A 25,500-nucleotide genomic window follows, 5' to 3' on the forward strand; every position below is an offset into this window, starting at 1 on the left:
CAAACTTCCAGCTCAGCACTGTCCCCATGACTTGTCCGGACTTGTCCTACCTGCCTATCTCCTTTTCCACCTATCCACTCCACCCTCTCCTCTCTGACCTATCACCTTCATCCCCTCCCCCACTCACCCATTGTACTCTATGCTATTTTCTCCTCACCCTCCTCTAGCTTATCTCTCCACGCTTCAGGTTCTCTGCTTGTATTCCTGATGAAGGGCTTTTGCCCGAAACATCGATTTCGCTGCCTCTTGGATGCTACTGAACTGCTGCTCTGCTTGTATTCCTGATGAAGGGCTTTTGCCCGAAACATCGATTTCGCTGCCTCTTGGATGCTACCTGAACTGCTGTGCTCTTCCAGCACCACTAATCCAGAATCTGGTTTCCAGCATCCTCAGTTATTGTTTTTACCTTTAATACGGTAGGTTTCAACGCTCGCAAGTCAAATAAATAACCTTGAGTACTATGAACGTGATTGGCTGAGGGATTGAGTTTTAGGTTTGGCTGGGGACAGTTCAATAAGTTCTGGTCTTCAATCGCCAGCTGCATCATCTTACAGACACAACGAAGGCAGCGGCTGTTTGGAGTTTGCAAACGAGCAATTGGAGCACATTAAATATTAAAACTGAAACCCCGATAAGGAATAATGTGATCACCCAACCCCAGTTCAGTTCACAACTTCCAAATAACCCACAGCAGAAAAATAACAGAGCAGCAGCTCGACATATTCAGAATTTGTTGAAAACAATTAAGAAACACACCGTTTCGATTAAGGCGAAATCCTTCAACTTCTGCATGGTCAATCAATTTAGCTGTTAGTACCACCTCCACGAAAAGCATCACATGAACTGATGCTCTATCATTCGCCAACTCAGATGCCACTCATTGATCAACTTAAATAAGTCAATTGTCAACCGCATCTAGTTAGTAAACAGTATTATTAATTTTCATCCACTTCCAACTTGTTAATAATGCAGAAAAAATAAACAATTTAAATTAAACATTTTGCAGATTTAGTTTTAAGTTGCTGTAAAAGTTTCGAACTTCGATTTCTCGCTAGGCCTAAACTATTCTTGAGAGTGGGCGGTGAGCTGCTTTCTTGAACTGCTCCAGTCAATGTTGTGTCGGTACAAATACATCCGTAATGCTGTTAGCGAGGCAGTTACAAAGTTTTGATCCAGATTCTGGGTATTTGAATCTGTGTTTCAATAATTCTTCTAAGTTGTTTTATGGAAAAATTGTTTTACTTTACTTTTATTGCTTTGTATCTGTAGAATTGTCCAATGATCATGCTTGCCAAAACTTAGCAATCAATATGTTCATTATATGATATAGATGATATGTACTATTGATAAAACAAACTTGCAGTAGTTTGAAAACAGATTTGAAGTGTTAAGACAAGAAATAAGAAAAGGAGTCAGCTGTTCAGCCCCTTCAGCCTGCTCCGCCATTCAAAAGGCTGATCCAATATGCCTCCTGTCCCCTGGCCTGCAGAATCATCAGCTATGCTTACACTCTGGCCAAGCCAGAACAGCTTCGAGTTTTGCATTCCAACGGCCCTGCCAAACAAACCCCATGTGTACATCCAAAGCATGGTGACAATCTGTAATCTAAAGTGGCTTCTAACAGTGTGCTCCAGTTTACTCTTTTTAAATAATCTTTGAGACTTAACTGTCCCTGTTTTATCAGAGTTGACGTATTAAAGGATGCAGGGAGGGAAGAGAACCAACGTTTGATTTCTACACTGTGACTGTGTGTTGATTATGCTCTGCCATCTGCTATTTTCTAACACAGGATCTGGACAGTTAATAGACCTTTAGCCCACGGTCAACCTACTAAAAATCCCTCATTTTACACCAACTTTACCCTCTTCCTTTCAGTAAATCACCTCAACAGATGTCCGTGAAGGTTAAAGACATTAATGTTGTATTGACCCAACTTGGCACAATTTCACATTTAATCCCTTATTGGCATCCTATGCAGAGCTATACATCATTCATGCACTGTGGAAAATCATGTCTCATTAACTTGATTGAGTTTTTTGAAGAAGTAATGAAGAGGATTGATGAGGGTAGAGCAGTGGGCGTGATCTATATGGACTTCAGGAAGGCATTCGACAAGGTGCTCATGGAAGACTAGTTAGCAAGATTAGATCTTATGGAATGCTGAACTGCTTGAAGGTAGAAGACAGAGGGTGGTGGTGGAGGGTTGTTTTTCAGACTGGAGGCTTGTGACCTGTGGAGTGCCACAAGGATCGGTGCTAGATCCACTGCTTTTCATCATTTATATAAATGATTTGGATGCGAGCTTAGGAGGTTTTGTTAGTAAATTTGCAGATACCAAAATTGGAGATGTAGTGGACAGCAAAGAAAGTTACCTCAGATTACAACAGGATCTTGATCAGATGGGCCAATAGGCCGAGGAGTGGGATGGTTTTTAATTTAGATATATGTGAGGTCCTGCATTTGGGAAAGGCAAATCAGAGCAGGACTTATACACTTAATGGATAGGCGCTGGGGAGTGTTGCTGAACAAAGAGACCTTGGAGTGCAGGTTCATAACTCTTTGAAAAAGGAGTCTCAGGTACATAGGACAGTGAAGAAGGCACTTAGTATGCTTTCCTTTATTGGTCAGAGCACTGAGTACATAAGTTGGGAGGTCATTATATTGTCGTATAGGACATTGGTTAGGCCACTTTTGGAAATATTGTGTGCAATTCTGGTCTCCTTCCTATAGAAAAGATGTGATGATTTACAAGGATGTTGCCAGGATTGGAGGGTTTCGGCTATAGGCAGAGGCTGAATAGGCTGGGGCTGTTTTCCCTGGAGCTTCGGAGGCTGAGGGGTGACCTTATAGAGTTTTATAAAATCATGAGGGGCATGGATAGGGTGAATAGACAAGGACTTTTCCTTGGTATGGGGAAGTCCAGAACAAAAGGACATAGGTTTAGGGTGAGAGAGGAAAGATTTAAAATAGGTTATGCTATGGACTAGGCCAGACCATTCAAAATATTCTTTAGCAGGCAACCCAGACCATAACTTTGCAATTTGTTTCAGTAAGTGTATAGTGAAAATTACCTGGAGTAAGTTAGCGAGGTTGACGACCAGGTTTTAAAACCGACAAAGATTTATTCACAAAATTACACAATAAAACACAAAGAACAGAATAAAGAACTCCTACAGAACTCAGTCTATCCAAAGTAGACTTAATTATGCTGTTCCAAATTTACACAACAGTCCCAATAAGCAAACCCCCTTTAAAACACAGTACAAAGGGAACAAATGCTTACAGTTTGACGTTAGAAGGGCGGAAGGAGAGAAAGCCTGTTCACACAGCTCCAAAGCTGAACTCTCAACTCGTTCTGGACTGGACTGAACTGCTCAGCTAGAGAACTGACCACTCCTCTTCCATTATACAGGTCACTTCTAAAACATGACCACTTTGACCTGAAGTCTCATCTGTTTACATATAAACAAAAGGCCTCTCAAAATCTTTGTTGTCTCTGTACCAAACTAGTCTAATCGGAGCCCAGCCTGTTTATGACCCCTCTGAAAAAAACCAAGGACACAGTATCCTTGAGAAAAGCAACAGCTTTTAGAAAAAAGGAACCAGCTGTGTGACAATATAAGGGGCAACGTTTTCATGCAGAAATGAGCTGCCAGAGGAAGTGGTGGAGGCTGATACAATTACAACTTTAAAAGGCATCTGGATGGGCATATGAAGAAGGAAGGTTTAGTGGGATGTAGGCCAAGTGCTGGCAAATGGGACTAGGTTAATTTAGGATATCTGGTCGGCATGGATGAGTTGGACCGAAGGGTATGTTTCCGTGCTGTACATCTCTAATACTGTAACTGGTTTAGCTGTACAAGGGGGCAGGAGGAAGATTGGAAGGTGATAATGGATTCAGTAGTTAAAGTATTTACAGGATGTATGCTGCCATCTGGTGCAAGGGTCAAGGCGAGCGCTAAGCAGCTGCAGAGAAGTAAGGGGTGAGGGGGTTGGTGAAGTTAATGGCCCAGGTTGTTATCAACAACATAAAAAGAGGGATGATCTGTATTCATAGTTTAGGGAGCTATGAATAAAACTAGCAAGTAGGACCTCAAAGGTACTAATTTCCAGTATACTTCTAGAGCTACATGGAAGTCAGTACAGAAATAGGTAGATAGAGCAGATGTTTGCACGGTTGGACAGATGTTAAAGATGCAACTTTCAGAGTCCTGGGACATTAGGACGTTATGGGAAAGAACCAGTACCGGTTGGTGGGCTTGCACCTGATCCGTGGAGAGTTTCCTTGTAGGGCAGTTTGCTAGTGATATTTGGCAGGGATGTCGGAACCAGGCGATAATAGAGAAAAACACAGGAAATAAAAAATTGTAATTCATGGGGATGAAAGTAAGAGAGAGAATCATATTATCTAAATTAGACCAAAAGACATGTGAGCAGAACTAAACCATTTGGCCTGTCAAGTCAGTTCCACTATTTGAATATGATTGATGTTTCTGAAACCCATTCTAAAACCTATCTATTTCTGTAGAGATTAGATTAATGTGGATCCAGATGAATACTCCAATGTAATAAATAAATAACATTGGGAGCTGCAGCTACAAATAGCCACGTGGAAGAGGGGTGCCAGCTGTCAGCATTGCTCTGGAATCTTAAAAAAGATGAAGATTATCTTGAGCATTCTGCTGGAACATTTCTAGAGAAAACTCCTCAGGTATTAGAATAATTGTGCATCTTATTTATCAATTTGGTATGCTGTTGTTTTCTTGGAAGAAACATATTGGAGATGAATTATGAATGGCTTTTTGATTAATCAATCATCTTTTAATCAAGTAAAATACGGTCTATTTCCAATAAGTGAGAAAAGGATAGGTTCTTTTGAGGCAGATATGTTGCAGGATCAATGACTGAATATCATTTCATTAAATCTCCAGAATACATCCAGTCACAGATGGTAATACTAATGTAGAAATACATTGCTATGGCAATAATGAAAACTTACCTTAAATAAGGTAGGAGTAGATCTAAATATACCTGGATATAGAATGGGGTGCCGGAAAAGCACAGCAGGTCAGGCAGCATCTAAGGAGCAGGAGAATCGACGTATCGGGCAAGAAGCCTTCATCAGGGGCTTTTTCTGATGAAAGGCTCCGGCCCGAAATGTCGATTTTTCCTGCTCCTCGGATGCTGCCTGACCTGCTCTGCTTTTCCAGCACCACACTCTCTACTCTGATCTCTAGCATCTGCAGCCCTCACTTTCTCCCGGGATGTAGAACGCTCAGGAGAGTTGCTCAGGCAGTTTCAGCCAAGAACTGTGCTGGAAACAGAAATATTGCAGCGGGCTTGATGACACAATTTTAATTTGAATAAAAGCTTGGAATTGATAACCGTACCATTTTACTCAATGTAATTAGCAAGCAAACAACTAGTGGGAAAAATGGAGGAACAATTAGAATGATAGAATCCCTACATTGTGGAAGCAGACCATTCAACCCATCAAATTCACACCAACCCTGCAAACAGCATCCCACTCAGACCCACCCCCCCACCTTATCCCTGCAACCCTGCATTTCCCATGGTTAATCCACCTAACCTGCACATCCTTGACCACTATGGACAATTTCCCATGGCTAATCCACCTAACTTGCACATTTTGGACTGTGGGAGAAACTAGAGCACCTGGAGGAAATCCACGCAGGACACAGGAGAATGTACAAACTCCACACAGAGGGTCACCCAAGGTTGGAATCAAATCTAGGTCACTGGCATGTGAGACAGCAATGCTAACCACTGAGCCACCACGTCGCCCAACTTGCAAGGATTTGCAGTGAATTATAAGTGTTATGGATTTATCAGAATCAGGGCCTTGGAGCAGAGTGGTGTAGATAGTACTCATCACTAGGTCAGGGCTTTAGCTACTCTGCTGTCTCTTAAGTGGGCTCAATTTGCTTGCAGACAGGTCTGCAATGGCCATGCCTCTCCTGCAGATTTCCAGCAGATTACCGCAGATGCTGGAATTTATTCTGAAAACAACAAATGCTGGAAATCACAATGGGTCAGGCAGCAATTGTGGAGACACAGCAAGCTAAGCTCCAAGACTATTTTTTTTCAGTTCCAGTGCTCAAGATCTGATTGTCCAAGAGCGAGAGAAGTGGAAGTAATACTGGAATTCTACAGAACCTTAATTGGTTTGTAATTGTCATTACTAGTGTCATTTTGAGTCAAGTAAAAAGGTTATAATGGAAAGAATGCACTAAAGTTCTCCAGCGTACTAGAAAGGATGACAAGGCAAAGTCACAAAGTGAAACTTGAGAAGTTTGTGTCTTTTTGCTAAAACAGCAAAGAGAATGTCTCTCTCACACACTCCTCTTTCTGACACTGAGTGAGTAAGAGTGTAAGTTTGTGAGACAGATCACATGAGTGAGGGAGAGAACTCCAAAACAGGGTGAGCTCCCTAACCCCCTCCCACAGAATGGTCACAGCACAATGATACAAGTCCATGTGCCTTTTCAGCAAACTACTCTGAACTTTCTAATGGCCCAGACAAACACGCTGCAAATATGTCAAGGAGATAGCCTAGACCTTCACTTCTATCTTGTTTTACAGGCGAGTGCAAGGTGCTGTGTTCCAGATGTAATTCAATTGGTCATACTACTCAGCATTAAGCAAAACACACTTTATTCTTAACCCCAGTTAAAGTACAAATTAAAGAAAGAAGAGTTGATATAACTTTAACTCTAACTAGAAAACTTAACTGAATAACATATTATTTAATTATTAAACAGCAACTGTTCTAATATAGTAACATTCCATGAACACACCCTTGACAAAGGCAAAGTCAGCAAAGTAAACTACCTCACGTGATTCTGCCAGCAGAAATAACTTCAGCTTTTTGCTGTAACAGAAGGAGAGAGAGAGCTTCCAAACTTCCAAATACAACACTTCAGCTATGTCAAATCCATTAAAATTATTAATATGGGAAGAGAGGCACTAAACATTTGTTGTTTATCTGAAACTGCAGATAAAGATTGACTTAGAGATTGTCTCAGCAATGTTGAAGAATTCTGGCATTGGAGATACCAATTAAATATATTAGATTAGATTCCCTACAGTATTTAAACAGGCCCTTTGGCCCAACAACCGGCACATATCCTACATTTACCCCTGACTAATGCACCTAACACTACAGGCAATTTAGCTTGGCCAATTCACCTGATCTGCATACCATTGGATTGTGGGAGAAACCAGAGCACCTGGAGGAAATCCACGCAGACATGGGGAGAATGTGCAAACTCCATACAGACAGTCACCCGAGGCTGGAATCGAACCTGGGTCCCTGGCACTGTGAGGCAGCAGTGCTAACACTGAGCCACCATGCCCCCTATACACATAAAAAATTGAATAATTGAGATCAGGATGCTACTGATAAGACACAGCAATATGTAGCAAATTATCAATATTAATTAGAACATATAACTATACAGTTCTGTAACACAGCTTGATCAGAGCTGAATTAGGTTCAGTTAGGAATCAAAGGTACCAGCCAGGGAATTTTTACAAGAACCAAAACTTATAGTGAAAATGTGTACTGACATGTCGGAGAGGGGATGGGGGCGGATAGGTCGGGGAGAAGATTGCAGGTCAAGAAGGCGGTGCTGAGTCCGAGGATTGGGACTGAGAAAAGGTGGGGGGAGGGGAAATGAGGAAGCTGGAGAAATCTGTATTCATCCCCTGTGGTTGGAGGGTTCCTAGGCAGAAGATGAGTCGCTCTTCCTCCAGCATGTCCTGCATGTCCTTGGCGGAGTGGGAGGGGGAGTTAAAGTGTTCAGCCACGGGGCTATTGGGTTGGTTGGTGCGGGTGTCCCAGAGGTGTTCTCTGAAACATTCCGCAAGTAGGCGGCCTGTCTCCCCAATGTATAGGAGGCCACATCGGGTGCAGCCAGTCCACTGCCACTAATGGGTGGGCAATTACGAAGTTACTGCTTTTGTATTCCTGCTGGCCATTCTTGTGAGCTTGAGACCCACAAATGGTTGTCAACTACCTGATGAAGAAGCAGCACTCCGAAAAGTAGTGCTTCCAAATAAACCTGTTGGACTATAACCTGGTGTTGTGTGATTTTTAACTCTATTCCTGAATGTTGCAAACAGTCACTGTTTGTTTCAAAATAAAGGTTTGTGATTTAGAAACTGGAAGAAAAGTTAACAAAATTTGTAATAAACTCATTTCTTTTCCATTGGTATGTCAGTCTGTATATTATTTTCACAATTCTCAATATTGCCAAGGTAAACTTAAATACTCTACTTTTTGTAGTTTTCATTAAACATGTCATACCAAATAGTTTAATGAACACACAATTTAATGGTCTTAGGAAGTCATACACAGATTATTTTATTGTAATTCATGAAAATGCATATGTATAAAAGATGATTAAAAATGCCAGACTATCCTTATATAAAATGAAATTGCAATCCAGTAAAAAGAATAAGCTACCTGTCTACAAAACATTTCTTTGTATCAGTTATATAAGACAATAACATTTCATAAACATATGAAAAAGACGACTGGTGTATCTTGTGATGCAACGTAAACTATAAAAAATGCTATTGCTATAAATCTGTATTATGCTGTTTCCAGTACTTGAAAATTGTGAGGAATATCTCATAATGGATATCTAAGCAGCCATATATAGTCTAGGGCAGTTTTGCTGCCACATCTTTGGTTCCATTTGCCAGTAATCTGTTTAACGATTCCAGACAACCAAAGCAGATTAGAGGATGTCCCTCTGACAATTTTCAATTTCTTTTGTTAATGAGTCTCTTTCTAAATCTTCACATCATTCACCAGTCACTGAAAGAGACTGGTAAAGCACAATCAGGGTCCTGATTGTTAGACTAACTTGGTTCATATCCCCCTGCCAACCACCAAACTCTGTTATTCCAGCAGAGCGATTTCAGGCATTCACTGGTAAAGCAGCCCATTAAAGGAAGTCAACACCTTGGAAACTGGACATGTGAACTGCTTTGTGGCAACGTTTCTTATTAATCTCCATGAGGCTACAAACTAGGCTTAAGCACACCTTCATTTCTCTAATGGAATGTCATTAGAAAAGGAACTAATGAAGCATCAAGGTAGCTGAATAGATTCAAGTTTTCAAGAAAAGAAGTAAAGTGAACATTTTGATGATGAATTAGTCCAATTTGGTTCTTTTTAAAAATGATACCAAAGACTAATGAAAACTTCCTCAATACAATCTGGAACAATCTTCAAATCATACTATATGTAACAGTGAATTATAATCATTTCTAAAGGCATTGACTGAAAATCAACTTTTGCAGAGACATTTTGACATGGTGGCACATTATGATGAGCTTTGGTAACTAACCCAAATTTAGGCTAATATATTTATGTCAATTTATATCAAAAATAGTTCATGATTAATTCCCAGATATAACTATACAGTGTAGTGAGGTAATATTTGGTAGTACAAGAAACAAAGTATTGAGTTTCATTTAAAAGGCTTGAAAAATAGATAAATGTTCACAAAACATTTTGAAAATATACTGAAAATGATAAAAGTAGACAATTTGATTGCTCATGACTATAAAATAGAACCATTTGTTGCAGTATTTTGTTCAATCCTATTTAAAATCAGTTTTTCAGAATAACATTAAAATGTTAATTCCAAAGAATAATGTACATATTTGCATACATGCCTCATTTAAACATGATTTATTTTTAGTTAATACAGTCAAGCTAATTACTATCCCAGTCTTTTATATTTCTCCAGCTGTTTACTTTAAATTTATAGATACACGGTGAACAGGTCCAGGTTGTTATGATAGGGTTTTGGAAAGAAAATAGGAAAATATTGCCCTGAAGTTGTTTTGCATCACAACAATGCAAAATTCATGTCTATGAATTATTTTTGGCATAGTTCCTTTCTACTCATTCACTCAACATCTAATGATCATTAATGAATTTGAAATGGAACAATTTTTAAAAGCAAAACAAATCTTACAAGATGTATTAATAAAAAAAAATCAGCTGAGTAACAGTCTTGTGGCAACTGTGAAGCATCTTGTTCCAATTGTAGTGGCTTTTTTATAGCAGCCCTCTTAGGATCTCGTAAGCATTGCAGAATTGCAGTTTCTTCATGCAGTTCAAATTGGAAACTGACATCTACATCACCATATCGTTCCACTGCCCTTTCTTCAGTTTTGGGGTCAAATTCTTCTTTACTGGGTGTCAAAGTTCATCTTTGGCCTGAAAATAAAATTATGAAAGTCCCCATTGAAATAATTAACAATTATCCTGGGATAGACGGGGAAAAAGAAGAGTGCGGGCCACAAAAGGGAGAAATTCCTACAATGTGTGCAGGAGAACTGTCTGGAAGAGGACATTTTCTGTTCTACCAGGACGGTGTTGTACTGGTCCTAGTCCTAGGAAATGAGGCAGGTCAGGTGGAGAACATGAGCCCGGGCAGCATTTGGGAAACCACAATCATAATATAATAAAGTTCTATTAAAGAAGGATAAAAATTAGTCAAGGATTAAGATTCCAAACTGGAAAAGGGCAGACTTCAGGGGTCTAAAAGTTGACCTGGAACAGGTTGATTGGAAACCAATTTGGTGGATAAAACAATGAATGATAAATGAGAGACTTGTGAAAGAGAGGTGAAGAGGGTGCAAGCTAAATTCATACCCATGAGAAATAAATACAGATATCCAAAGCTACAATGCTCTGAATGACTAAGGATATTGAAGAGAAAATGAGGAAGATAAAGGAGGTATATGATGCCTTTTGGAATAATAATAGCAATAGAAATCTGGAAGAGTATGTCAAAGGCAGGAGAAAGAGTAGGCTGAAATAAGGAAGGCTAAGAGGAAGCATGAGGAAAAGATAGCAGTCTTCACCAAAATAAATAGTAAAATGTTCTTCAAACATATTACTAGGAAAAGATTAGGGAAAGAAACAGTGGGGCCCGTAAGGCATGAACAAGGTAAGCTGCTCACTGAGATATTAAATTAATACTTTGTTGCTGTCTTTACCAAATTAGAAAGTGACAATGACCCAGTAGAAAAAGTGAATGTTGAGCAACTGAGCAGTATAGTGATAGATAAAGAAGAGGTACTTAAAAAGGCTGGCAGCAGTCCAGGTAGAGAAGTGGCCAGGTCCGGGCAGGATTGCTGAGAGAGATAAGGGAGCAAACTGCACAGCTGATGACATAAATTTTCAAGGCCTCTCTGAACACAGGATTAATCCTGGTGACTAGAAAACTGCAAATGTGACGCTGTTGTTCAAGAAAGGGGCAAAGGGTAACACAGGAAACTACAAACCTGTCAGCTCAACATCAACAGTGGGAAAACAGATAGGATTCCATAATACAGGAACAGATAAATATACACTTCAAGAAAAATAAGTTATTACTGGACAATCAACACAGCTTTGTCAATGGGCGGGTCATGTCTGCTATTGAGTTTTTTGATAATGTGACACAGGCAGTGGATGAGGATAGCACGGAGGATGTTGTAAATTTGGATTTTCAGAAAACATTTGAAATGGTACCCCATGGTTAGCAAATTAGAACTGTTTGGGTTTGATGGGTCCTCAGCAGCATGGATTAGAAATTGGCTAAATGATAGGAAACAGCGGGTCGGTATTAAATAGGCACTGTCAGACTCGGTCTTCCCCAGGAATTGGTGTTGGGATCCTTGCTTTTCCTGATTTATATAAACGATTTGGACATGGGTATTGAGGGCAAAATCTCTAAATTTGTATAGACACTATGGGTTGAATTACTGGAAATATTTTTGAAAAAGATTTGCTATTCTTAATGCTTGAGTGAAATAAATTGATAAACCTCAACAGATGTATTTGTATTTAATTATATACACATCAGGCTGAATCATGCTGCTAAAATAATCAAATATTGGTGAAACTGTAATTCATGTACAAATCAGCCAACAAATTCAGCAGCTTAACTGATGTGCTGTAACTTGTGAATCTACAGAACTGACAGCTGATTTATGCTGCCTCATCATTTATTTCACACAAACCGAAACTTGTCTTTAGCATTCCTGTTAAGTCCAAGAAAAACAGAAAAGGGATCCAAACCCTCAAAGGAATTGACAAGAAATGTGGGAGCGAACGTAATAATATTATGGGTGAAGGGTGGTGATGGGGGAGGGAGGAGGAGGATGGGAGAAAAGAAAGAGTCAGAATTGAAGATTTGGAACGGAAAGCAACTCAGGAAAACAGGCAGAAAAGATGAAATAATTCAAAGAAGATAATGATAATAAATAGGAAGACAGGCAGGATGTTGAGACAGCAAAAGGAAAAACTGTGAAACTAAAGAAATCTGAAGTATCCTAACTCAGAGCTGAATTCAGATAGAAAATATGACCAGTTCTGGATAACAAATTGGAAAAGATCGGTGAAACATATATCTATGAAATAATGACTGTAATACAATTGCCCATAAGGTGTCTCAGTGGTTAGCAATGCTGCCGCACAGCGCCAGGGACCTGGGTTCGATTCCAGCCTCGGGTGACTGTCTGTGTAGAGTTTGCACATTCTCCCCGTGTCTGCGTGGGTTTCCTCCGGGTGCTCTGGTTTCCTCCCACAATCCAAAGATGTGCAGGTCAGGTGAATTGGCCATGCTAAATTGCCCATAGTGTTAGGTGCATTAGTCAGAGGGAAATGGGTCTGGGTGGATGACTCTTGAGAGGGTCGGTGTGGACTTGTTGGGCTGAAGGGTCTGTTTCCACGCAATAGGGAATCTAATCTAATCATACTGGACTGAATGGAAATAAAAGAATTGGTGTAATGGTCAGAAGGCAAAAAGGGAATAAAGCTAAGAACTAAATCAAAAGTACCTCACTGTCTTCAGCTTAAAAGGAGGAAAAAAATTGTAATTTAAATTTAAGCCTATTCCCCTTTTCTTTGTGCCACTGACAAAAGGAAGCATAGGTTAACAATGGGAAATGTTTAATCGGGGATGTGAAATATAGAAATAAAATGTTCTAGCAAGAGCAAAAGTCTGGATGCCATGGATCAATAAGCAAATTATAATAAAGTTAGAACTAAAAGAAAAGCATTTAGTACTTTCACAGTAGAAAATAAAAGTGTAAGTCATAATCAATAGGAAGAATATATAGGAAAGCTACACAAAATAGCTAAACAGGTTATAAGGGAGAGAGACTAACAAAACAAAGTAAGAATTTCAATAGGCACTGCTATTATTGATAACAACTGTAGTAATTGGAACCAGGTGATCTTGTTGACTATGAGATCCTTGAGTGGTGTTGTTAATCTGGACCAATCAGGAAGCGCTTGGCTGACCAATACAAACAGGGGATTCCAACTCTATTTTGATTTAATCCCTGCCCTCCCCATCACTGTTTGCTTCTGCAGCATTGCCCTTTGATGTGAAAGGCACTGCTTGTCACTGGCCACTCGGGTGTTTCCTTTCTTTCTGGTGGTGGGAATTGAATAAAGATTCATGCACCTGTTGTCTTTCACTGTGTGTCTCGCCTGCACACACACAACACGGGTGCTGGGGAAAAAACCCACTACTGCAGTTAGGTGATAGTGTGGGGAAAATAAAAAGAAACAAGGAAAAAAAAAGGAGTGTCAGACATCCTGTTCACTCTGAGAGCTGGCTCTGAGGGAGCTGGCTCAGTGTCAAAGATTCTCTGCATTAAAAAAAAGGAGTGTAGATTCATACACCTTATGTCTAAAAAAAAATACAAACAGGGGATTCCAACTCTATTTTGATTTAATCCCTGCCCTCCCCTTCACTGTTTGATCACGCAGCATTGCCCTTTGATGTGAAGGGCACTGCTTGTCATTGGCCACTCGGGTGTTTCCTTTCTTCCTGGTGGTGGAAATTGAATAACGATTTGTACACCTTGTGTCTTTCACTGTGTCTCACACCTGCATACACACAGGTAAAAAAAAACACTACTGCAGTTAGGCGATAGTGTGAAAGTATTTAAAAAAAAAGGACCTCAGTTTAGGGCACTGACTCTGTGCTGGCTGGTACTACAGTCAGTTTGATACTGAAACAAAACAAAATATAAACAGGGGATTTAGAATCTCTTCAGTTCAGAAGACTGACTCTGAGCTGGCTGACTACAGCCAATGTACTGTGCACAAGTGAATGAAGGGGGACTTGCTGATGGGATACCAGCCTCTGTGCAGTTATTTCAGCAACAATAGGACTAAGGTCACTGTGGTGAAGGAGAGAACTTGCAGTGTAGAGTGAGGCAATGCTAGGAATACTAAACATTGCCTCAGCTTTCAAGAGAACTCGATATTCAGACCATAAAACTACCAAAGCTAATTGTAGAACAGAATAACATATCTTACTGTCAAAACCAAAGACCTGAGACCTTAATCAGTGTGTAGCTATTGTACAGTATTCAGTTTCAGGTTCCCCATTTTTACAAGTAAAAGTTTCAGCTTGGATTCGCAAGGGTCCTTCGTAAAGGTAATAAGAAGTTTAATATTTTTCACTGTGACTGAGAAGGGATTAGGGGTGTGATTAGTATCTTCTGAATCTACAATCACGAGGGAAATTTTATGGAACCAACAAGAGTGAGAAATATGATGTGTAGTGTGTTTTAATAAGTTGGGATGTGAAATTCCAATTATCCAGCAGTTAGCGAGTTTTGAGAAGATTTGTAGCTCAGGTTGAGTTTCTGGATGTAGGTTTGCTCACTGAGCTGGAAGGTTCATTATCAGATGTTTCATCACCATACTAGATATCATTTTCAGTGAGCCTCCGGATGAAGCACTGCTGATGATTCCTCCTTTCTATTTATATGTTTGGGTTTCTTTGGGTTGGTGATGTCAATTCCTGTGGTGATGTCATTTCCTGTGGTGATAGCACTTCTGGTTGTTTTTCTCAGGGGGTGGTAAATGGCGAACAAGTCAATGTCTTTGTTGATAGCATTCCGGTTGGAATGCCATGTTTCTAGGAATTCTCATTCATGTCTCTGTTGATTGTGGATTGTGATGTAGACATAAAGTCAGTAGTCTGTCTGTGGTAGGCCAAACATCACAATGACCTAGGTGGACTCAAACTTTCAATATATTTGTAGGCAATGAATATTCACGAGCATAATATTTTTAATTAAAAGTCTTGTGCCTCTCAGTTCACATCTGTTTGTGAAGAGCCCTTGTTGTGCAGCAGTAGCGTCCCTACGTCAGGCCACGATTAGATTTATTCATGGAGCAAGGTATTTGTCCTATGAGAGAGGCTGTATAAATTTACCCCACTGTCTCTGAAGAAAAAGCGTGATCTAATTAAAACATACAAGATTCTGAAGGAACTTGACAAGTTAGATACCAATAGGTTTTTTTCCCCGATTTGGAAATCTTCAAAATGAGGACACATTCTCAGGATAAGGGGTTCATTATTTAGAACTAAGATGAGAAGAAACTTCTTCGCTCAAGTGGTATATTAATATGTGGATACATTCAAGATTGAGACAGATAGATTTTTGATATCTCAGGGAATCACGGGATAGAGAGAGTGGGCAGAAAAGTGGAGAAAATCAGCATGATCACACTAAATGTCAGAACGGGCGTGAGGACGCATGTGTCTACCCGTTCCTTTCTCTTCTGTTCCAAAGATGATTAGAGTTCCTACCATTTTCCCAGAACCAGCTAATCTCAAATTATTCTCGGGTTCATTGCCTCTAGTATTCAATTTATAATGACACAGGATTCTTCAAAGATCTTTTTAAAAACCTATACTGTACCTTTGTTCTTTGGCAGACACAAGGGAAAAGGTCATCTTTTGGCTGCTCCACCAGTTCCATACCATCTCTTATCTTTGGTTCACTCACCTGAAGATCAGCATACTCCTGTTTAAAAACACATATCAGTTTACCAGATCCAATACACAACAGTGTGTTTCCACTTAGTGTTCATTTTACATTTGTTTGCTTAATTCTGTCCAATTTAAATGTATTTTCTCATACTACAGAACATGCTCTAATCACTACAGAGATCAGTTGATCAAATTATTTTGTCAAGACTCAGTTACTTCTGATTACATTTCAATTTTGTCCTTTAGTATGTAGCACAATTAGCCTTTGATTGGCACCAACCAACAGATGGCATGACATGTATCAGGAAATCAATAAAGAAATATTGGCACAGAACAAACTACCCAGCTCATCAAACTGGTGTGATCTGCTTTCCAAGTTAATGTTCTTTAGAGATTGATTATGCATCTGCATAGCTGGTACTGCTGTACTTCTGCTCTGTCTTTTTGTCCATTACTAAACTTCAATTGATCGTGGAGAAAAGACTTATCAAGTTCAAGTAAAACATACATATGGATTTGGTGTTTTCTATGTTATATATTCTTCCTCAAACTGCACTACGATATGTACCATTTTTAGACCAGTGCAGTAGATCTCAAGCTCCGATGGAAGAATTATTCCAAAAACAGTGAGGGCTAATTTAACAGCTGAAATTCCTTAAGTCTGCGAAGTGTGTTAATCTAGCCAACAAAAGCTACACAAACCACAACTTTATGTGAATCATACTAGAAATATTTGTCCCCTTCTTGTATGAATATATGATTCCTATGTTCACAACTGAAATCTCTCACTAACCTTGACAATATAGTTACACATCTGATGGGAAGATGCAACAAAGTGGGACAAGTTCACATTCTACTATGAAAATGGGAGTTTATACTGATTGAGGTTGGGGGTGGGGAGGAGGGCATTCCATGAAGATCTGTGAGCTTGTCTTGTATGTGTGACTCCAGAAATTATGACATTCTAAGTGTTTACAATCTTTACAGGTTAAAGCTGCAAGATCTATAAGCCTATTTAAAACAATGCACTGAGGGTATTTGGAAGCTTGAAAATTACATTGCCCAGAACTTTGCCTAATTTTGTTTCTATGAAAACTTTTATTTGTAAACAAATTTAAAACAACACTTTATACTAAATAATATGACTCGATGTTGTGATATATACTATTCTCTTCGATACATGGAGAATAAAGTGTGCACCTCTCACATTCTGTAGCAATTCACTGAGAACTATCTTAGCTCAAATTCATCAGAGAGTAAAGATTCAAGTTTCAGATCATTGAAAAATTAGTAAGGATATCTGTATTGAAAATAAGTGTTAAAGGTTTTTTCTTCTGAAATGTTCTTGATTAATAAAGTATATTACCTATTTGATAAGATTAAATTAAATTGAGTTGTGTTCCCCAATTCCATTTTGATAAGAGATAACAGAGTCCTTGGGAATGGATGAATTCTTATCATTTGAGATAAATGTAATAATGACTACTGTGATCTGAACACTGGTAGCATATGGCCATAGTTTTAACACTATGTCTTGATGAAAAAAAAATTGAAAGAACATTTTTCAAGGAAGGAAACTGCTCGTGAGTCAAGACTGTTCCTTCAATCATTTAGTTTGCCCCTAATATAATCACTTGACTACTGTTAAAGTATGTATCACAGTCCTCTCTTGGTTACAAAATTCCAAAGTGTAACAAGCATATCTTGTATGATCTATCCCAGATAAAAACTGATAAAGAGAAACCATAAGATAAAGAGCTGACAATAAAAAGGCAACCATAATCATCATCTCAAGGCTTAATCTGGAAAAAAAACTGCACAGATGAAATGAAGGAGATTCACATGATATGGAAAAAAAGTCCAATAAAGTGGTTTGTACAGTACTAAGTAATTTAGCTTTATTTCAGAAAGCTGCTCAGTGTAAGATACTAGATCATAAAAATCTGAACATAAAAAGCAAGTTCAGGGCACCTATAAGCCAAGAACATTCAACGCACGAGAACTACAAAAGATTTGAATGATTTGATTCAACTTACAGAGCATAGAAGAGTACAGATTAGGAACAGGCCCTTCGGCCCATGATGTGGTGCTGAATCCGATGCCAAATTAAATGCATCCCTTCAGCCTGCCCATGGTCCACATCCCTCCATTCCTTGCTTATTCATGTGCTTATCTAAAAGCTCCCTAAATACCCCTATTGTATCAGCACCCACCGCTACCACTGACAACATGGTCGTTCCAAACACCTGCCACTCTTGGTGATTTGAATCGTTATATTGTCACATGTATTTTACAGTGAGAAATACAATCAAGTAAAAAGCTTTCATTTATTCCCACAATACAGTGCCAATTTGATAGTTTAAGAATAAGAGAAAAATGTATAGATTTGGCTTGAACAGAAGTCCATCTATGTTCGGGTTCTGAGCTGGCCACTGTTTTTAAACAAAACTTTGGCTGATCGATGTTAACTTTGATCAGCATTGTTGTTTCTTGACTTTTACAATCCTGCTGCATCGTGATTACGCTATTTGACTAATAATGCAGAGATGTGTTGAGATTCTGAACATTAATTTATTTTAATTAGATAAGTGAAATCTGTAATAAAAGTTTAGTCTCAATATTGCAGATGGGACTAGATTGGGTTGGGATATTTGGTCAGCATGGACGGGTTGGACTGAAGGGTCTGTTTCCATGCTGTACATCTCTATGACTCTATTAGTTATAATGATTGAGCCTTTTTAAGTTGCGTGGTCTCATGGCAACCTCAAAGTTACTCTGCAGAATTCTGCCATGTGCCACAGACAAAAGCAAGTCACCTGCACACTCAAAACAGGATGCATGAAATTACAGAGTTACTACGAAAACTCACTGGTTCACTAAAGTCGTTAAGGGAAGGAATCTTACCTTCCTTAAGCAATCTGACCTATGTTTGACTTCAATCCCATAGGAAAGTGGATAACTTTTAACTATGCTCTGAATTAGCCTCATGAACTAGACTGTTTTATCAAAGCAACTGTGAACATTTATAATCTCCAGTTCAAGAAGGTGGCTCATCACACTTTCTCTACAGCAATCAAATTTGGATAATAAGTGCAGGCCTTGCTGTAGACACATTCACTCTGCAAGTAAATTTTTAAAAATTCTTAATCTAATCTCATTCATCTCAAATAAAGTTTCATTCAGAGGGAAGGTTTCCTTGATTTGCTATTTTTATCAAAATCTTAAAATGCTCTTTAAACACATTACTATGCTACATATTATATCTTTCCTTACTCCGACAAAATACTGTTGATGCTAGGAATCTGAAATTAAAAAAAACAGAAAATGCTTTGTTTCCATTGATGCTGCCAGACCTGCTGAGTTTCTCCAGCATTTTTTGGTTTTATTTCTTTCCCTACTCCTGATTGTTTACATTTGTCTCCCTAGTCCTTGTGTACATAAATAAAACAGATTTTATTATTGTGTAATCTTTTAAGGTAAAATATATTGTTTTATGTGAAATGTCATCTGCTTGTTAATTCACATATAATTTGTGTTAGTTCAGATTTATATTAAAATAAAAATCACAAAATGTAAAATCTTGTTCATAATTTCTACACAGATTCTATAATACACTAATGATTCCAAGGTGCTTCATGAACATAGATTGACATTCGACTATGGAGTCAGACATCAAGAAAAGGTGGTATTGAAAAGGCTGAACCCAAGGGAGACAAGTGAGTCTAGGAGAAGGTTTAGCGAGTGGGGCCGAAGAAGCTGAAGCCTCTCCCACCAACAGTGGGTCAAAAGGGGGGCACCCAAAAAAAAAGGCCCAAATTAGAGAATAAAAGGCACTCTGTGGGGGTTGGGGGAACAGCATATAACACTGAGGAGAGTTTCATAGAGAGGATGGGAACATTTACAGAGGTACTTCAGCATGCAATCAGGATTGAGAAATTGTTACTACATCAAAATTGCACACTGTATTACATTTGTACCACTCCATTCCATAAAGACAATATCCAAACGTCACTGAGAAGTTCCTTATATTCCTGACTAAAGAGGTAAGGGAAGACCCTAACAATCTTGCATTCATGAAATAGCCAATTGATTCGATTTGGCAACATTAGATCTTTCCAAATTTTGGTCATTGTTCTCTAACTGGTCATTATTATTGTTGATTACTGAACTCCCCATTTCCTTATAAGAATTATATTCCAGTAACTGTTTGTAATATGTGACCAAAGGATTTTAAACGTATTGGGCTCATTGAAAATACAACGGAAAAGATAATCTTCTCAATGGGTGAACTTCAATGGACTGATTCTAGATTTCAGATATTTATTAATAATAATAATAATCTCAGATTTCTAAAGTTGTAGCCTTTGTATAATAGCTTAGTACTAATAGCTTGGCTATTAATGAACAGCTCACTGCTATCAAATAAAATAGTTTCTGCTCAAGGTTTGGATGTCTTTTTCTGTCAATGGCCATTTGTCACAAGAAAACATTGAAACTCATTTCTAATCTGCCTGAAAACCTGGCAATAACAGTCACAACAGTTCATTGTACCCTGGGAGAACAATGCCTCATTGTTTGAAGATTCCCAACTGTCACACACAAATTATTTCAATATTTCTGAATTGCAAACGTGAATTCCACAAAGTATATCAAAACTATAGGACATTACAACAAAATTCTATGGAATACTGAAGATTTTTATCCAATATTAAAATTTCATAAACTTAACTTCTTTAAGCTAGTGGACTTGTTTTAAGATCATTCCACAGTTCTATTTATTTGTTATTGAGTACACCATCGGTTTAAAATATAGGTTCATCTCAATAATGCTTCAACTTACCTGGAAAAGTTTATAATAGTAACAGAAGATGTGATCTGCCATAAGTTTGTTCCTAGCATAGTCCTGCCCAGCTTTTGCAATCATCTTGGCCTATGAATTAGATCAAAAATAAAAAGAAAGTATATTTCCAAAAAAGTGTTCAATACTTTTTGTCATGTCAATGTTTTTGACTTTTATGCCAGGAAACAGAACCATACAAATACCATTGGGAACCTAGATACAAAGAAGCTCTTCATGATATTAGCTGGTCCTGAAATAACAGCAGAGGGTGATAATTACCAAGCATTGACCCTGGTATCCCTCTTGACTTTTCTGCCCTGTACTGATCTTGGCCCACCTCCTGACCAAATTGGAAAGAGAGTCCTGATGGATGAGTGACCACACCGCTGACTGATCTCGGTGCAGCCACCCAATGACTGATGGCTAATCCCTGGACTGATTGCACTGGATCTGCAGAACAAGTCTGTGGCATACTCCCCAAACTGCACAGGTACAGACTCCCTGACGTTGGACACCATGGACTGAGGTCAAATTATGCCCTCGACTAACTGTGCCACTATCTCCTGACTGAAGACAGTCCTTGCAGACTACTCCCTTTAGGCCTCCAGATATGGTCATTTGGTTGAAGCACTTTGAATGCCTTTGCCATAAGGGCTGCTGGCATATGCTGCAGGTAGGACCCTGACATAACACGATGCCATACAGAAATATGGTCACTTCCTTGACTGATCACTGCTGACAACCACGAGACGCTGTCTACCTTTATGTTTACCCTAAAAGACAACTCAGGACAGAAGAGCTGGGAGCCTTTCAGCTCTGACTGAATCAGCAAAGCCCAAGGCAAGGCATGACAGAGATGCTATGAGAATCCCAATAGGCACAAAGTGAGTGAGGGCTAAGAGAACAAGCTAACAGCCCTGAGATGCATACTGCTCTAATCCACAAGAAGGGTGCTTGCTCCCTGTGTGCCAAGTGGCCTGGCAGCAGTATTACAGTGTTAAATCTCTGTGGATGGAGTGGGGGGGGGGATGGTGCAGTCAATATCTGTGGATTGTGCCATGAGGTGTCGACCTCTGCTGGCCAAGGTGGGGGCCTGCTTGGAGCAGCAAGCAGTGAATTGGAGCCGGCGTGTACTCATCAAAAAAGAGAAACATAGAAGGTAGGATCGGGAGTAGGCCATTCGACACCCACCCCCCACCCAATATGATCATGGCTGATCATCGAGCTCAATTTCCCCTAATCCCATGCTCTCCCCACATCCCTTGTTTGCTTTCGCCACAAGAGCTACAGTATATCTATCTCCTTCTTGAAAGCACATGATGTTTTAGGCTCAGTCACTTTCTGTGGTAGTGAGTTTCACCGGTCACCAATCTGGATGAAGAAATTTCTCATCTCAGTCTGAAAAGGTTTTCCACCTATCTTTAAACTATGACCCATGATTCTGGATTTCCTCACCAGTGGGAACATCCTTTCTGAAATATAACTTGCCTACTCTAACTTGAAAATGTTACGCCCCCCCCAATTCTTCTGAACTCCAGTGAGTACAATCCTAACTGACTCAATCTCTCCTCTTATGTTATTCCTGCCATCCCAAGAACCAATCTGGTAAACTATCACCACACCTCTTCTACAGCAACAGCATCCTTCCTCAGAGAGAGACCAAAACTGCACAGAATATTCCGGGTGTGGTCTCATCAACGCCTTGTATGACTGCAGCAAATCATTCTTGTTCCAATATTCAAATACTCTTGCTCTGAAAGCCAATCTACAGTTTGCCTTCTTTACTGCTTGTTGCATCAATGCATATAATTTTCATGATTGGTACATGAAGATCCCCAGGTCTTCACATTTATCCACATTATATTGCATCTGCCATGCATTGTCCACTCACTGAGCCTGTCCCACTCTAATTTTCATGTCAGGAATTGTCACTGTCCAGTTTCTCGAGCTGAAGAACAGCAAACTGCATATAACTGAGGACAGAATAAGGAATAATGAGATGTTAATGCATACAAATGGTTTCTCGCTGTTCAAACTTTGTGTAGAAGATCCAAATTTTTTCTCATCATCAAAGATCTAACTCTTCCGATCTTTACACATTGTCCCAAGTGATCAGTCACTGCCCACGTTTTTCAGAGGCTGGAAAGATTCAGTCCATGTCTTAATGTAGTGAATCATCCAATGACACTTCACAGGAGTGTAACCAAACAACAATCACCATTGAATTAGAGAAGACATTTGTTTGCTTAACTATGTATTTTCTATTCTGATGAAGAGTCATTGATCTAATTGTTAGCTCCATTTGGCTCCTCAGAGATGCTGCCATGCATACTGAGGATTTTCAGCATTTTCTGTTTTCATTATAGGGGAACTGGGATAGATGACCAAAGGCTTGGTGACAGAGCTACTTCGGAGAGCATTTCTGAAGGAAAGGAAATGACAAGGCAGAGAGGATTAGGAAGGGAATTCCACAGTTTAGGGTCAAGATGACCAAAGTAACTTAGATGAGCCATTCCCAAATGCCTTTATCCAAAGCTTTGTCTTTCAGTCACAGTGAACCACCAACTTACAAACAAGACACTCTTACTTATAAATGAGAGTGTACGCTTTGCAAGAGAAGATTACAAAGTTGTTAATGAAAGAATACAAGATATGTTCTACTATAATACTATATTCACGTAATTACAGGATCTGAAGATCACAAAGACGCAAGTATGCTTAATTCAACTGATACTTGCACAATTTTCTACTCATACTAGCTAGAAAACTTCCCCCAGAAAAGCAGCAACCCGAGGCCTTATTAACAATAATGCTCAGCTTCAACAATTAAAGGAAATAAAACATAATGAAATTTACCTCTTCATCATGAGACTTTGCCCATTGAATCTTATCCAGAAGGTCACTTAAATCATTCTTAAATGGAATATAATGCTCCCATGGTTGCAGGTCGTTGTAGAAATGTTCATAATAGACTGAATCTTGTTTTAGGATAAGACCGCCACCTGCGAGCAAATAGGGCATCCTGTATGCTGCCACCGTGCCATCAATGTTGATTTGATACTTGTACTACAAAAACAAAAGTTTCAAAGAATTTTTGGATCTGACGCAATATGCTCAAATCATAGAGCTTTAAGCAAAATACACAAACATTCTTTTTCCTTGTCTGAGAGAAGCAGGGATTGTCTAGTTTATTTATAATACCTCACCATCACATGCTCATTTTAAAAATCACATCAACATGAAATAATCATCCCAGTGAAATCAAGAAATAACAGCCAAAGATGTGATGTACAGTAAGTTATAACTTTTTTCAAGTCCATTATATGTGACTAATGACAGTTAACTGAAACTGGACCATTTCAATGCATCAACTTTTTATCTACCCAAATCTTATAAACTATCCTAGTAGTAAGAAATTATACCTTTTAACTCTGGATAATCCTTGTTGATGGGAAATATTTCTATCAGTATTGCAATAGAGTTATATTACAAGTATAACCTTCCACCTCCAGCATTAATTTCAACTAGAAACTGACTAAATATATTGAGTTTGATTTTCAGTGAAACTATTAGCCTTAAAGCCTGTTCAATATTTAAAAGCATATTTACATTTTCTTAGATTTCAAATAGCATTATCATACTTGGATCAGTGAGATGAGCAAAGGTCTTTTTCCAACCTTCACTGTCTCATTTGGAGTTTTTATGACAATGTTACAATCAGCAGACATGCTAGAATTCCACACCATGATTATTGAATTTTTATTACATCTGTAATGCCTACAAATCTCAAGGTTTTTGAGGTGTGTAGTTTCTAATGTCTATAAAAGTAATTCTGTGGTTTATTATCTTGTAATTTTACAGCAGATGATGGCTACATCTTTCAACTCAAGGTCATTTATCAAATGGTGACAACTAAGATCACCAACCCAAAGAAACAAAGGTTAATTTTTACTATCAAATAATACTTTTACATTATTCTACCACCATCCAGTAATGTCTGATGCAACACTGGAAAATGGGAAACTTGCTAGTGCTTGCCTCAATAAAAACAAACAGGAAATACTTTCTGATCAGGTATCATACGTGAAGAAATAAACATAAGTTAAAGTTTCAGGTCAATAACCTTTCACCATAAGTGGGAAAAGTTGAAGATGAAACAGATTGTACAAAACCTGTATACAAAGGTGGTGAAAGGCTGGGAAGTGAGAATGGACAGAGAGCAGGTAGTAATGATTTAATGCCAATTAAGATACTGAGCCAAAAAGGCAAAGAAAGATGACAATGGGAGAAGAACAAAAACAAAAGATGACCTGGAGGAGCTCTAAGTGATAACATCAAAATCATTAACAGAAGATGCTATTGTAAAAGAAATGGTAGAAGCAGATTTGATCTGAAAGCTTTGAATTCAGTGTGCAATCTGGAAGAATGTAGAGTGCCTTATCAAAAGGTGAGGTGCTGTTTCTCACGTTTCTAAGTTTTATTAGAATTAGAAGAGGATGAGAACATCAAGATCAGATTGGAAGTGGGACTCAAAATTGAAATGATAGGTGAAGTGAACAGCTCCAGATCTTTCAACGAGGCATGGTATGACCTTGTGGTCTAAACATTACATGCAACAAGAACAGATCATAAACACTGCCCTGTTGGTTTTGTACAGCAACTTCAGGTGAGGATTCCGCTGTTGTCATTTATAGCTCCTCTAAACCCACTTCTTGTATCTTGACATTTCCCATTATCATCCCCTTTGTCCTGCAGCATCATCCATTTTGTCATTTATTCCCTCCTGTCGTTCACTCGATTGAAGACCTTTCTTTTTTGACTTTG

At 38.9% G+C, this 25,500-nt stretch overlaps 1 protein-coding gene across 7 annotated transcripts in view; it reads right to left on the minus strand.

Moving 5' to 3' along the window:
* The window catches only part of LOC122550426 (protein O-glucosyltransferase 2-like), a 58,590-nt gene that overhangs the window by 6,996 nt on the left and 26,094 nt on the right, over positions 1-25,500 (minus strand). For 4 of the 7 annotated variants that reach the window (XM_043691141.1, XM_043691140.1, XM_043691139.1 and 1 more), the window contains 3 exons: positions 23,533-23,742; positions 20,677-20,766; positions 15,766-15,870 (listed from right to left, as the gene is read on the minus strand). In XM_043691141.1, coding sequence (XP_043547076.1) covers positions 15,766-15,870; positions 20,677-20,766; positions 23,533-23,742 — 405 coding nt within the window. Of the gene's footprint in view, positions 1-756; positions 916-7,868; positions 10,262-15,765; positions 15,871-20,676; positions 20,767-23,532; positions 23,743-24,098; positions 24,255-25,500 lie in introns of those variants that run through there. The other 3 variants (XM_043691145.1, XM_043691144.1, XM_043691146.1) reach the window with 3 other exon arrangements.

The sequence above is a fragment of the Chiloscyllium plagiosum genome, chromosome 6 (genome assembly GCF_004010195.1).
Source record: "Chiloscyllium plagiosum isolate BGI_BamShark_2017 chromosome 6, ASM401019v2, whole genome shotgun sequence".
NCBI classification, from domain to species: domain Eukaryota; kingdom Metazoa; phylum Chordata; class Chondrichthyes; order Orectolobiformes; family Hemiscylliidae; genus Chiloscyllium; species Chiloscyllium plagiosum.